Source organism: Mustelus asterias, chromosome 15 (genome assembly GCF_964213995.1).
Source record: "Mustelus asterias chromosome 15, sMusAst1.hap1.1, whole genome shotgun sequence".
Classification (NCBI taxonomy): Eukaryota; Metazoa; Chordata; class Chondrichthyes; order Carcharhiniformes; family Triakidae; genus Mustelus; species Mustelus asterias.
In genome coordinates, this window is record NC_135815.1 from 65420638 (window position 1) to 65436050 (window position 15413).

Genomic DNA, 15413 nt, shown 5'->3' on the forward strand with positions numbered 1-15413 from the left:
GGGATGTCTTGATGCAATTATATAGGGCCTTGGTGAGGCCACAGCTGGAATATTGTGTGTAGCTTTGGTCTCCTTATCTGAGAAAGGATGTTCTTGCTGTGGAGGGAGTAGATTGAAGGTTTACCAGACTACTCCCTAGGCTGGTGAGACTGACATATGAGGAGTTTGATTCGATTAGGATGAGGAGAGAGAATTTACCTATAGGACTAGACAGGGTTGATGCAGGAAGAATGTTCCCGATGGTGAGGGGGGGTGGGGTTCCAGACCAGGGGTCATAGTCTAAGGATAAGGGGTAAACCTTTCAGGACTGAAATTAGGAGAAATTTCTTCACCCAGAGAGTGGAAAGTCTGTGGAATTCGTTATCACAAAAAGCAGTTGAGGCCAAAACATTGTATGTTTTCAAGAAGGAGTTAGCTATAGCTCTTGGGGCAAAAGGGATCAAAGGATGTGGGGGGGAAGGCAGGATCAGGCTATTAGTTGGATGATGAGCCATATTCATACGGAATGGCAGAGCAGGCTCAAAGGGCTGAATGGCCTATTCCTGTTCCTATCTTCTATGTTTTTATTAACTAGGGTCCCAAGAGCATTACCCTGGGTCTCTGGATTACTAATTCAGCGGCAATATCAATGTGCCACTGCCTACCCCTTACTGGGCTTATCATTTCAACCATTTTTGAACAAGGGCATAATGTTTACTGAGTTTTAATTAAAAAATGGACACAGAAAGCCACTGTCTGAATAACGGCAGGGGATTAGCTAAGAGGCAATGTAACCCCATCCTGTTAACGGACACGTATTACCATTTCTGGTGGGGACAATGGGACATAATAGCCATTTTATCAAGAGATTCCCCAAGTAATGCCCAGATTTGCCTTTCCACTTGGAATATACAAAGAATTAGTTAAAAACCAGCTGAAAAGCTGCCTCAGGTTGTCTGTCGGTGTGTGCACTCTGTGAGAACAAGTGCTGGAAATTTGACAGAAATAAAAGCCAGCAAGGACGCTCAGCACCCTGTAAATAGCCATTTTTGCAGGTAAATCTCCATTTCTCTCTCTGTCTGATTGTGAAAGTCTGAAAGGGCCATTGCTGAAAAGAGAACTGGGCAGTTTCTCTACCAAACTACAAGGTTTAAAGGAGATGCACGAGGCAAGTTTTTTTATACAGAGGCTGGTGGGTGCCTGGAACTTGCTGCCAGGGGAGGTAGTGGAAGCATATACGATAGTGACTTTTAAGGGGTGTCTTGACAAATACATGAATAGGTTGAGAATAGCGGGATATGATCCTGGGAAGGATAGGGAGTTTTAGCTCAGTCGGGCGTCATGGTCGGTGCAGGCTTGGAGGGCCAAAGGGCCTGTTTCAGTGCTGTAGTTTTCTTTGTTCTTTGCACAGAAACCTGGAATTGCGAAACCTACTGAAGTCAACTCAGCTACAATCTCGAATCGCAACAGCTCAATCATCTACTCTTCATTAGTCAAGGACTGTTCTGTATACCTTTCTAAATATTTACTTAAAATTCTCCCTTCTCATCTGCATGAACATAAATGCATGTATTTTACCATTTTCTTGCCTTTAATAATTAATAAACTCATTCTATCCTTAACTTTAAAAAAATGGTTAAATTGGCTCTTTTTAAAATCTAACTATTGGGTCTGGTAGATAAGTGTTCATGACCTCAGGTCCCCCATGCAAGGCTTCTAGAAAAAGTGAGAGGGCATGGGATCCAAGGGGCTGCTGCCCTGTGGATCCAGAACTGGCTTGCCCAAAGGAGGCAGAGAGTGGGCATAGATGGGTCTTTTTCTAAATGGAGGTCGGTCACCAGTGGTGTGCCCCAGGGATCTGTTCTGGGACCCTTGCTGTTTGTCATTTTCATAAATGACCTGGATGAGGAAGTGGAGGGATGGGTTCGTACGTTTGCCGACGACACAAAGGTTGGTGGGGTTGTGGATAGTCTGGAGGGATGTCAGAAGTTACCGAGGGACATAGATAGGATGCAAGGCTGGGCAGAGAAGTGGCAGATGGACTTCAACCCAGATAAATGCGTAGTGGTCCACTTTGGTAGGTCAAATGGGATGAAGGAGTACAATATAAAGGGAAAAACTCTTAGTACTGTAGAGGATCAGAAGGATCTTGGGGTCCGGGTCCATAGGACTCTAAAATCGGCCCCGCAGGTGGAGGTGGTGGTTAAGAAGGCATATGGTGTGCTGGCGTTTATCAATCGAGGGATTGAGTTTAGGAGTCCAGGGATAATGATGCAGCTATATAAGACCCTCGTCAGACCCCACTTGGAGTGCTGTGCTCAGTTCTGGTCGCCTCATTACAGGAAGGATGTGGAAAAGATTGAAAGAGTGCAGAGGAGATTTACAAGGATGTTGCCTGGAGTGAGTGGCATGCCTCATGATGATAGGCTGAGGGAGCTCGGTCTTTTCTCCTTGGAGAGACGTAGGATGAGAGGAGACGTAATAGAGGTATATAAGATGTTGAGAGGCATAGATCGGGTGGACTCTCAGAGGCTTTTTCCCAGGGTGGAAATGGCTGCTCCGAGAGGACACAGGTTTAAGGTGCTGGGGGGTAGGTACAGGGGAGATGTTAGGGGTAAGTTTTTCACTCAGAGGGTGGTGGGCGAGTGGAATCGGCTGCCGTCAGTGGTGGTGGAGGCAAACTCAATAGGGTCTTTTAAGAGACTCCTGGATGAGTACATGGGACTTAATAGGATGGAGGGTTATAGGTAGGCCTAAAAGGTAGGGATATGTTCGGCACAACTTGTGGGCCGAAGGGCCTGTTTTGTGCTGTAGTTTTTCTATGTTCCTAAAAGGAATCGTTTCCAGATTAAATTTTGTTGCGACTAACGGAGGGGTTGAATAAAGACAAGGAGCCAGTTAATCCCTCCTCATCCAAGATTATAACAATTTGGGGGTATCCCAGCCAGACAGTGACAAAAATTGAGGTATCTCACCCGGATTAACAATTTTGGGGAACCTCACCTGGGCTGGGTCGTAACAGCCATAATGAGATCTGCAGCTGAAAGGCCTGGGAAAAATCCCAACTGAGCATCGGCAAGCTGATGTTGCTGAGTAAGTTATGCTTGATAGCAATGTCTATCACACCTTCCATCACTGTGCTAATAATATAAAGTCGGCGGGACAGTGGTAATTACCTAGTTTGGATTTATCCACTCTTTGTGGGCGGTTATGCCTGGATAATTTTACGCATTGTGGTAAATATTAATGGTATAAGTGTACTGGACCGGTTTGGCGAAGGGCACATCTAGCTTTGAGGCACAAGTCTTTAATACTACAGCCAGAATGTCGTCTGAGCCCATATCATTTGCTGTATCTGTTGCCTTCAACTATTTCTGGATATTTCATGCAGTGAAATGAATTGATTGAAGACTAGCATCTGTGATGGTAAGAGACCTCAGAAAAAGCTCAAGATAGATCAGCCACGGCACTTCTGATTGAACATGATTAAAAATGCTTCAGCCTTATTTTTTTACAATAACATGCTGTGAACACAATCATTGGAGATCTAGATGTTCTGGGAGCCTTGTCCTCCATTTAGTTCTTTAACTGTCCACCACCAATCACAATGTGGTGTAGAATTTTGATCTGATCCATAGGTTGTGGGATTTCTTAGTTCTATCGATTACATATTGCCATTTAGCAAGCTTGCAACCCTGTTTTGTAGCTTCACCATCATCTCTTTCTTAGTTTATGCCTGGTGCTGCTCCTACACTCCTTATTGAACTAGAGTTGTTGGTAATTGATGGTAAGCGATATGGTGGGCCTTGAGGTTACGCATTGTGGTTGAATACAATTCTACTGTTGCTAATGGTCTACAGTATCGTATGAAAACTCAATTTTGACCTGCTTGATCTACACTGAGTTTAAAATGGTAGTTGTACACCACACAATGGAGATTGCCATCAGAGTGAAAATGGGACTTCGTCTCACAAGGACTGGGAGCTGCTCACCCTTATTGTCGTCATAAACAGGTGGTAGATAGGTTTCTTTTTTAGCATGTGCAGTAATCACCAATGTGGAGATGCCGGCGTTGAACTGGGGTAAACACAGTAAGAAGTTTAACACACCAGGTTAAAGTCCAACAGGTTTATTTGGTAGCAAAAGCCACACAAGCTTTCGGAGCTCCAAACCCCTTCTTCAGGTGAGTGAAGAAGAAGAAGAGTGAAGTGAGTCACCTGAAGAAGGGGCTTGGAGCTCCGAAAGCTTGTGTGGCTTTTGCTACCAAATAAACCTGTTGGACTTTAACCTGGTGTTGTTAAACTTCTTACAGTAATCACCAAGCCAGGCTATAACTTCTGCAGTGGCTAAACAGAGCTCTCTGAGCCCTCTACTGAATTTTGGCAGGGGTCATTGATTGAGGTGTATCACAACTGCAGTCTGGGTTCACTGCAAGGCCGCACTTGTGCTGATTTGCTGCATAAAGGCATTGGCCAATGCGCAAACAGTTGAGGAGTGTCCAATGTTGGCATGGCATGTTGAAGCTGGGTGAAAGGGCTGTTGGATCTGTGACGAGGGTATGGTGTGCTTATGGATCAGTGTTCACATTGTGCCATCTTTCAGTACCCAGTAAAACCTGAGGAAGCCAATGATTCTACAAGCAAACCAAATTCAGCAAGCTCAAGCTTCAAGAATCCTGGTAGTACATCTAAACCCACCAGCAATATAAAGTACGGAATATAGGCAAGAACAAATCAAGTAGGTCTTTCTTTCGTGTTGTTTCTCTCACCACCTGCTGCAAGTCCAGCCTGGCAGATTTGCCCTTCAGGACTTGGTCAGCTTGGTCATTAGTGGTGCAGTTTGGTGATAGATATTCTATAGTACACTCTTTTTTATTCTCAGTGCTTCTTCCAAGTGTAATAAACTAGGAGAAGCGCTGATCCATCAACTGAGGGAGGGCAGGTGGTGGTAATATCAGATGATTCCCTTGCCTGTGTTCGACCTGAAGCAATGAAACTTTAAGAGTTCATAATAAATGCTGATGACTTCCAGGGCTAATCTTTCCTGACTGCAAATTATTATTCTGCCACCCATATTGGTCTGTCATGCTGGTGGGACAGGTCATATCCAGGAATGGTGACAGAAAAAGTTGGGACAAATACAGTGTAAATACTGGGTCAAAGCAAGTACACAATTAAATGCCAGTAAAATATTTAGAAACCAAGATTTTATTTCTAGAATTTCCCAACCGTAAGTAACTTAGACATATGAATAGGTACCTTGTGGTGGCGAGTAATCATCAGAGTCTGTGTCACTCTCGCTACTGTCCTCCACAAGAAAACTGGGATAATTCCAAGACATTCCCAGGATACCATCAGATTCATGAAGTAAAACATGAGCCAGCATACGTCCATGACAGTCCATGACTATCACTTGTCCATCAGCTGTACCAAACAGCACCTACATAAAAAATAAAAGTCAGACAGCAAAATACCAAAGAACCAGAATTTTTTGTTGTACATCAAACCACTTAAAACAAACTACTGAAGCAACAATGGAACTGAAATTGAAGATTCAAGAGTAAGTATGGAATTCCTAAGTCATTAATCATTGCTTTACAAGGATTTGGTTCAAAACAATTAAATTGTTGTTCTCCCCATCATTTGTCAGTTATTTATTTTGCCTTTACTAGGTTTTCCAGTTTGACATTATGCAAGTCCAGGAACAATGTTGTTGTTCCCTACAGTGTTATTGAGTCCAAAATTCTCTCTGGTACTGTACTTGCCAGGATGGCCTCAAAGTAATCCAGAGCAGAATTTTACACTCCCTGTTGGTGGGTTTGATGGGTGGGTTGGTGGGGCAAATGAAATGCAGCCTGTGGCCTGCCCACTGCCTACCAATCCACTCCCAACCTGTTGTGATTTGTAGGGGGGCAGTTCAAACCCAATCTGCCCTTTTGTTTATTGAGGTCCTTAACTGGCCAATTAATGGCCCTTTAAGTCATAGAGGTTTACAGAATGACAGAATACAAGCAAGCTCAGAGGAACCGATGGATCTTGGGGTAGTTATTCACAGATCCCTGAAGGTGGCAGAACAGGTGAACAGGATAGTTAAGACGACATATGGGACACTTGCCTTTATCATACAGTCATAGAATCATAGAGAGTTAGAGCATGGAAACAGACCCTTCGGCCCAACTTGTCCATGTCGCCCTTATTTTTTTAAACCTCTAAGCTAGTCCCAATTGCCCACATTTGACCCATATCCCTCTGTACCCATCTTACCCATGTAACTGTCTAAATGCTTTTTAAAAGACAAAATTGTACCCGTCTCTACTACCACCTCTGGCACCTGGTTCCAGACACTCATCACTCACTGTGTGAAAAAATTGCCCCTCTGGACCCTTTTGTATCTCTCCCCTCTCACCTTAAACCTATGCCCTTTAATTTTAGACTCCCCTACTCTTGGGAAAAGATATTGACTATCTAGCAGATCTATGCCCCTCATTATTTTATAGACCTTTATAAGATCACCCCTCAGCCTTCTACACTCCAAAGAAAAAAGTCCCAGACTATCCAGCTTCTCCTTATAACTCAAACCATCAAGTCCCGGTAGCATCCTAGTAAATCTCTTCTGCACTCTTTCCAGTTTAATAATATCCTTTCTATAATAGGATGATCAGAATTGTACACAGTATTCCAAGTGTGGCCTCACCAATGTTTTGCACAACTTCAACAAGACATCCCAACTCCTGTATTTAATGTTCTGACCAAGCATGCTGAATACCTTCTTCACCATTCTGTCCACCTGTGACTCCACTTTCAAGGAGCTATGAACCTGTACCCCTAGTTCTGTAACCCTCCCCAACGCCCTACCATTAACTAAGTCCTGCCCTGGTTCAATCTACCAAAATGCATCACCTCGCATTTATCTAAATTAAACTCTATCTGCCATTCATCATTTGCCCAATTGATCAAGATCCTGTTGCAATCCGAGATAACCTTCTTCACTGTCCACTATGGCACCAATCTGGGTGTCATCTGCAAACTTACTAACCATGCCTCCTATATTCTCATCCAAATCATTAATATAAATGACAAATAACAGTGGATCCAGCACCGATCCCTGAGACACACCGCTAGTCACAGACCTCCAGTTTGAAAAACAACCCTCTACAACCACCCTCTGGCTTCTGTCATCAAGCCAATTTTATATCCATTTAGCTACCTCACCCTGGATCCCATGAGATTTAACCTTATGCAACAACCTACCATGCGGTACCTTGACAAAAGCCTTGCTAAAGTCCAAGTGGACAATATCAACTGCACTGCCCTCATCTACCTTCTTGGTTACCCCTTCAAAAAACTCAATCAAATTTGTGAAACATGATTTTCCACTCACAAAGCCATGCTGACTGTCCCTAATCAGTCCTTGCGTCTCTAAATGCCTGTAGATCCTGTCTCTCAAAATACCTTCCAACAACTTACCCACCACAGATGTGAGGCTCACTGGCCTGTAGTTCCCAGGCTTTTCCCTGCAGCCCTTTTTAAACAAAGGCACAACATTTGCCACCCTCCAATCTTCAGGCATCTCACCTGTGACTATCGATCATTCAAATATCTCTGCTAGGGATCCACAATTTCCTCCTTAGCCTCCCACAATGTCCTGGGATACACTTCATCAGGTCCCGGGGATTTATCTACCTTGATGTGTTTTAAGACTTCCAGCACCTCCTTCTCTGTAATATGTACACTCCTCAAGACATCACAATTTATTTCCCCAAGTTCCCTAACATCCATGCTTTTCTCAACAATAAATACTGATGAGAAATATTCATTTAGGATCTCACCCAGCTCTTGTGGATCTGCACATAGATGACCTTGTTGATCCTTAAGAGGCCCTACTCTCTCCCTAGTTACTCTTTTGAACTTTATGTATTTGTAGAAGCACTTTGGATTCTCCTTTGCCTTATCTGCCGAAACAATCTCGTGTCCCCTTTTTGCCCTCCTGATTTCTCTCTTAACCGCCTATACTCTTCAATGGATTCAATTAATGGCCACTTAAATGTGTCATCCTATACCCATGAGTGTGAGGCCAGTTTGTTGTTCTTGGTGTCGGATGTGGGAGGTCCTGGAGTCTCCTAGCCTGCCGGACGTCCATATCTGCGCCAGGTGCGTCGAGCTGCAGCTCCTAAGGGACCGTGTTAGGGAACTGGAGCTGCAGCTTGATGACCTTTGTCTGGTCAGGGAGAATGAGGAGGTGATAGAGAGGAGTTACAGGCAGGTGGTCACACCGGGGCCACGGGAGGCAGACAAGTGGGTCACGGTTAGGAAGGGGAAGGGGAAAGGTCAGGTACTAGAGAGTACCCCAGAGGCTGTGCCCCTTAACAATAAGTACTCCTGTTTGAGTGCTGTTGGGGGGGGGAGAGACAGCCTACCTGGGGGAAGCAACAGTGGCCGTGCCTCCGGCACAGAGTCCGGCCCTGTAGCTCAGAAGGGTAGGGAAAGGAGGAGGAAGGCAGTAATGATAGGGAACTCTATAGTGAGGGGGTCAGACAGGCGATTCTGTGGACGCGGTCAAGAATCTCGGATCCTATCCTAAACTGCTCAAGGAGACGATGAAATTGCTGGGCCTCTGGCGGAAACCTTTGTCGCTTCTTTGGACACATAAGGAACAATCTCATTAGTGAGAAACAGCATGGTTTTGTAAGAGGGAGGTCATGCCGTACAAATTTGGTGGAGTTTTTTGAGGAAGTGACAAAAATGGTTGACGAAGGAAGGGCCATGGATGTCATCTATATGGATTTCAGCAAGGCATTTGACAAAGTCCCACATGGCAGGTTGGTTAAGAAGGTTAAGGCTCATGGGACACAAGGAGAAGTGGTTAGATGGGTGGAGAACTGGCTTGGCCATAGGAGACAGGGGGTAGCGGTCGAAGGGTCTTTTTCCGGCTGGAGGTCTGTGACCAGTGGTGTTCCCCGCAGGGCTCTGTACTGGGACCTCTGCTATTTGTGATATATATAAATGATTTGGAAGAAGGTGTAACTGGTGTTCTCAGCAAGTTTGCAGATGACACGAAGATGGCTGGACTTGCGGATAGCGATGAGCATTGTCGGGCAATACAGCAAGATATAGATAGGCTGGAAAATTGGGCGGAGAGGTGGCAGATGGAATTTAATCCAGATAAATGCGAAGTGATGCATTTTGGAAGAACTAATGTAGGGAGGAGCTATACAATAAATGGCAGAGCCATCAAGAGTATAGAAACACAGAGGGATCTAGGTGTGCACGTCCACAAATCCTTGAAGGTGGCAGCACAGGTGGAGAAGGTGGTGAAGAAGGCATATGGTATGCTTGCCTTTATAGGACGGGGTATAGAGTATAAAAGCTGGAGTCTGATGATGCAGCTGTATAGAATGCTGGTTAGGCCACATTTGGAGTACTGCGTCCAGTTCTGGTCGCCGCACTACCAGAAGGATGTGGAGGCATTAAAGAGAGTGCAGAGAAGGTTTACCAGGATGTTGCCTGGTATGGAGGGTCTTAGCTATGAGGAGAGATTGGGTAAACTGGGCGTGTTCTCCCTGGAAAGACAGAGAATGAGGGGAGATCTAATAGAGGTGTACAAGATTATGAAGGGGATAGATAGGGTGAACGGTGGGAAGCTTTTTCCCAGATCAGAAGTGACGATCACGAGGGGTCACGGGCTCAAGGGGCGAAGTATAACTCAGATATTAAGGGATTTTTTTTACACAGAGGGTGGTGGGGGCCTGGAATGCGCTGCCAAGTAGGGTGGTGGAGGTAGACACGCTGACATCGTTTAAGACTTACCTGGATAGTCACATGAGCAGCCTGGGAATGGAGGGATACAAACGATTGGTCTAGTTGGACCAAGGAGCGGCACAGGCTTGGAGGGCCGAAGGGCCTGTTTCCTGTGCTGTACTGTTCTTTGTAGTTTGCCTCCCTGGTGCCAGGATTCGGGATGTTTCTGATCACATCCAAGATATCCTGAAGTGGGAGGGAAAAGAGCCAGAGGTCGTGGTACATATTGGTACCAATGACATAGGTAGGAAAAGGAAAGAGGTCCTGAAAGGAGAATATAGGGAGTTGGGAAGGAAGTTGAGAAGAAGGACCGCAAAGGTAATAATCTCGGGATTGCTGCCTGTGCCACGCGACAGTGAGAGTAGGAATGGAATGAGGTGGAGGATAAATGCATGGCTGAGGGACTGGAGCAGGGGGCAGGGATTCAGGTTTCTGGATCATTGGGACCTCTTTTGGGGCAGGTGTGACCTGTACAATAAGGACGGGTTGTACTTGAATCCCAGGGGGACCAGTATCCTGGTGGGGAGGTTTGCTAAGGCTACTGGGGAAGAGTTTAAACTAGAATGGTTGTGGGGGGTGGGAATCAAATTGAAGTAACTGGGAGAGAGGAGGTTAGCTCACAAATAGAGAAAGCTTGTCGACAGTGTGAGAGGGAGGATAGGCAGGTGATAGAGAAGGGGAGCGCTCAGACCGAAGGTTTGAGATGTGTCTATATTAACCCAAGGAGTGATGTGAACAAAGTGGATGAGCTTAGAGCATGGATCACGACTTGGAAATATGATGTGGTGGCCATTACAGAGACTTGGATGACTCAGGGACAGGACTGGTTACTTCAAATGCCGGCTTTCAGATGTTTCAGAAGGGACAGGGAGGGAGGCAAAAGAGGTGGGGGAGTGGCACCGTTGATCAGAGATAGTGTCACGGCTGCAGAAAAGATGGACACCATGGAGGGATTGTCTACGGAGTCTCTGTGGGTGGAGGTTAGGAACAGGAAGGGGTCAATAACTTTACTGGGTGTTTTCTATAGGCCGCCCAACAGTAACAGGGATGTTGAGGAGCAGATAGGAAAACAGATCCTGGAAAGGAGTAATAATAAGAGTTGTCGTGATGGGAGATTTTAATTTCCCAAATATTGATTGGAATCTCCCTAGAGTAAGGGGTGTAGATGGGGAGGAGTTTGTTAAGTGTGTCCAGGAGGGTTTCTTGACACAGTATGTAGATAAGCCTACAAGAGGAGAGGCTGTACTTGATTTGGTATTGGGAAATGAACCTGGGCAGGTGTCAGGTCTCTCACTGGGAGAGCATTTTGTAGATAGTGATCATAATTCTATCTCCTTTACAATAGAAATCATAGAAATCATAGAAACCCTACAGTACAGAAAGAGGCCATTCGGCCCATCGAGTCTGCACCGACCACAATCCCACCCAGGCCCTACCCCCATATCCCTACATATTTTACCCGCTAATCCCTCTAATCTACGCATCCCAGGACACTAAGGGGCAATTTTAGCATGGTCAATCAACCTAACCCACACGTCTTTGGACTGTGGGAGGAAACCGGAGCAACCGGAGGAATCCCACGCAGACACGAGGAGAACGTGCAGACTCCACACAGACAGTGACCCAAGCTGGGAATCGAACCCAGGTCCCTGGAGCTGTGAAGCAGCAGTGTTAACCACTGTGCTACCGTGCCGCATTGGAGGTAAGACAACTTAGAAAAGTATTCAATTGGAGTAAGGGGAATTATGAGGCTATCAGGCAGGAAATTGGAGGCTTAAATTGGAAAGAGGTTTTCTCAGGGAAATGTATGGAAGAAATATGGCAAATTTTCAGGGAATATTTGACTGGAGTTCTACATAGCAATGTTCCAATGAAACAGGGAAGTTATGGTAGGTTACAGAAACCGTGGTGTACAAAGGCTGTAATGAATCTAGTCAGGAAGAAAAAAGCTTACAAAAGGTTCAGGGAGCTAGGTAATGTTAGAGATCTTGAAGAGTATACGGCTAATAGGAAGGATCTTAAGAAGGAAATTAGGAGAGCCAGAAGGGGTCATGAGAAGGCCTGGGCAGGCAGGATTAAGGAAAACCCCAAGGCATTCTACAAGTATGTGAAGAGCAAGAGGATAAGACGTGAAAGAATAAGACCTATCAAGTGTGACGGTGGGAAAGTTGTACGGAACCAGAAGAAATAGCAGAGGTACTTAATTAATACTTCACTTCAGTATTCACTATGGAAAAGGATCTTGGTGCTTGTAGTGCAGACTTGCAGCGGACTGAAAAGCTTGAGCATGTAGATATTAAGAAAGAGGATGTGTTGGAGCTTTTGAAAAGCATCAAGTTAGATAAGTCGCCGGGACCGGATGAGATGTTCTCCAGGCTACTGTGGGAGGCGAGGGAGGAGATTGCTGAGCCTCTGGCGATGATCTTTGCATCATGGAGACGGGAGAGGTTCCGGAGGATTGCGGATGTTGTTCCTTTATTCAAGAAAGGGAGTAGAGATAGCCCTGGAAATTATAGACCAGTGAGTCTAACCTCAGTGGTTGGTAAGTTGATGGAGAAGATCCTGAGAGGCAGGATTTATGAACATTTGGAGAGGTATAATATGATTAAGAATAGTCAGCATGGCTTTGTCAAAGGCAGATCATGCCTTACGAGCCTGATTGAACTTTTTGAGGATGTGACTAAACACATTGATGAAGGAAGAGCAGTAGATGTAGTACATATGGACTTCAGCAAGGCATTTGATAAGGTGCCCCATGCAAGGCTTATTGAGAAAGTGATGGGGCATGGGATCCAAGGGGACATTGCTTTGTGGATCCAGAACTGGCTTGCCCACAGAAGTGGTTAGTGGTTATAGATGGGTCATATTCTGCATGGAGGTCGGTCACCAGCGGAGTGCCCCAGGGATCTGTTCTGGGACCCTTACTCTTTGTGATTTTTATAAATGACCTGGATGAGGAAGTGGAAGGATGGGTTGGTAAGTTTGCTGATGACACAAAGGTTGGAGGTGTTGTGGATAGTGTGGAGGGATGTCAGATGTTGCAACGAGATATTGATAGGATGCAAGACTGGGCGTAGAAGTGGCAGATGGAGTTGAACCCAGATAAGTGTGAGGTGGTTCATTTTGGCAGGTCAAATAGGATGGCGGAATATAACATTGATGGTAGGACTCTTGTCAGAGTGGAAGATCAGAAGGATCTTGGGGTCCGAGTTCATAGGACGCTCAAAGCAGCTGTGCAGGTTGAGGCTGTCTATCCAGCCTCTCCTTTTAACTCAAACAATCAAGCCCTGGTAGCAGCCCAGTAAATCTTTTCGGCACTCTTTCCAGTTTTAATAATATCCTCTTACTCCTTTAATAATAGATTCCTACTCCTTTTGCAAATTATTCTGAATCTATGCCCTCTAATTCTCGATCCTGTCTTGAGAGGGAACTGTTTCTCACTATTTACCCTGTTCATATCCCTCAGGATCTTGATTACCTCTATCAAGTCTCCTTTTGAGCATTTTCCCAAAAGAAAACAGACCCAGCATTTGCAATCTCTTCTTGTAGCTACAGTTCCTTATCCCTGGAATCATTCTTGTGAATCTCCTCTGTACTCTCTCCAATGCCTTCACATCCTTCCTCAAGTATGCCTAGAACTGGGCGCAGTACTCTAGATGAGGCCTAATTACTATCATGTACAAGTTCAACATGAATTCCTTACTCTAGTACTCAATGCCTCTGTTAATAAAAGCTCAGATGCTATATGCTTTATTAACGGCTCTGTCAACATGCTCTGCCACCTTCACTGACTTACAAACATATACACCGAGGTCCTACATTCCTCACCTGCTTTAGAGCTCCCCTCCTTTATTGTATACTATCCCTCCATATTTTCCAGCCAGAATGAATCACCTCACACTTCTTTGCATTGAACATCACTTGCCACTTGTCTGCCCAATCCACCAAAATGTCTACATCCTTTTGAAGTTCAAGGTTATCCTTAACATAGCTGACAATGCTTCCAATCTTTGTATCATCCACAAATTTTGAAATCATGCATACCACACATGAATATATAACAGGAAGAACAAGGATCACAACATGGGCAGCACGGTGGCACAGTGGTTAGCACTGCTGCCTCACATCTCCAGGGACCTGCGTTTGATTCCCCGGCTCTGGTCACTGTCTGTGTGGAGTCTGCACGTTCTCCCTGTGTCTGCGTGGGTTTCCTCTGGGTGCTCTAGTTTCCTCCCACACCCCAAAGATGTGCGGGTTAGGTGGATTGGCAAAGCTAAATTGACTCTAGTGTCAGGAAATTAGCCGGGTAAATATATGGGGTTACGGGAATTAGGCCTGGATGGGATTGTGGTCAGTGCAGACTCGATGGGCCGAATGGTGTCCTTCTGCACTGTAGGTATTCTATGAAACATGATTTACCCTTAATTCCCCGGCTCTGGTCACTGTCTGTGTGGAGTCTGCACGTTCTTCCTGTGTCTGCATGGGTTTCCTCTGGGTGCTCTGGTTTCCTCCCACAGTCCAAAAATATGCGTGTTAGGTTGATTGGCCATGCTAAATTGCCCCTTAATGTCCCGGGATGCGTAATGTTAGAGGGATGAGCGGGATAAATATGTGGAGTTACAGGAATAGGACTTGGGTGGGATTGTTGTCGGTGCAGACTCGATGGGCTGAATGGCCTCCTTCTGCACTATAGGGATTCTATGATGCTAACATCCACTACAAATCTTCCTCCAATCTACGCTGGCTTTCCTTAGTTACTTTGCTCTTGTCTAAGTGACAATTGATATTGTCCTGAACTATAATTTCCAGAAATGTCCCTACCATTGCCTGGTATGAGGAGAGATTGGGTAAACTGGGGTTGTTCTCCCTGGAAAGACGGAGAATGAGGGGAGATCTAATAGAGGTGTACAAGATTATGAAGGGGATAGATAGGGTGAACGGTGGGAAGCTTTCCCAGATCAGAAGTGATGTTCACGAGGGGTCACGGGCTCAAGGTGAGAGGGGCGAAGTATAACTCAGATATTAGAGGGATGTTTTTTACACAGAGGGTGGTGGGGGCCTGGAATGCGCTGCCAAGTAGGGTGGTGGAGGCAGGCACGCTGACATCGTTTAAGACTTACCTGGATAGTCACATGAGCAGCCTGGGAATGGAGGGATACAAACGATTGGTCTAGTTGGACCAAGGAGCGGCACAGGCTTGGAGGGCCGAAGGGCCTGTTTCCTGTGCTGTACTGTTCTTTGAAGTCAAACTGACTGGTCTGTAGTTCCCAGCATTACCCTTGAACCCCTTTTTGAACATTTGAAATTCTCCAGTCCTCCAGCATCTAAGGATGGTTTGAAGATTATCACTAGTTTCCACTCTCACCTCCCTCAGTGTTGTTGGATGCATCCCACCAGGTCCTACACCTTATCAATTTTAAGTAAAGATAGCCCAAAAGTCCTCCCTCTCAATTGCAAATTCTTCTAGTATATGAGTTACCTCCTCGTTTGCCTCAGCCTGGTAGCATTCTCTTCCTTTGTAAAATCAAATGCAAAAGTACTCATTTAATACCTCCACTATTTTTCCTGTCTCCAACTGCAAGTCCCCTTTTTATCCCTAATTGGCCTCACTCTTTCTTTCACCACCCTTTTATTATT

The 15413-nt window shown here is 45.4% G+C and overlaps 1 protein-coding gene across 3 annotated transcripts in view; it reads right to left on the reverse strand.

Annotated features, from left to right (window-relative positions):
• tulp4a (TUB like protein 4a) overlaps nt 1–15413 on the reverse strand; it is a 469011-nt gene that overhangs the window by 294044 nt on the left and 159554 nt on the right. For all 3 annotated transcript variants that reach the window (XR_013499659.1, XM_078229991.1, XM_078229993.1), the window contains exon 4: nt 5238–5418. Coding sequence is in view for 2 of the 3 variants with exons in the window: in XM_078229991.1 (XP_078086117.1) it covers nt 5238–5418 (181 nt within the window). In the remaining variant the exon portion in view is untranslated. The remainder of the gene's footprint in view (nt 1–5237; nt 5419–15413) is intronic.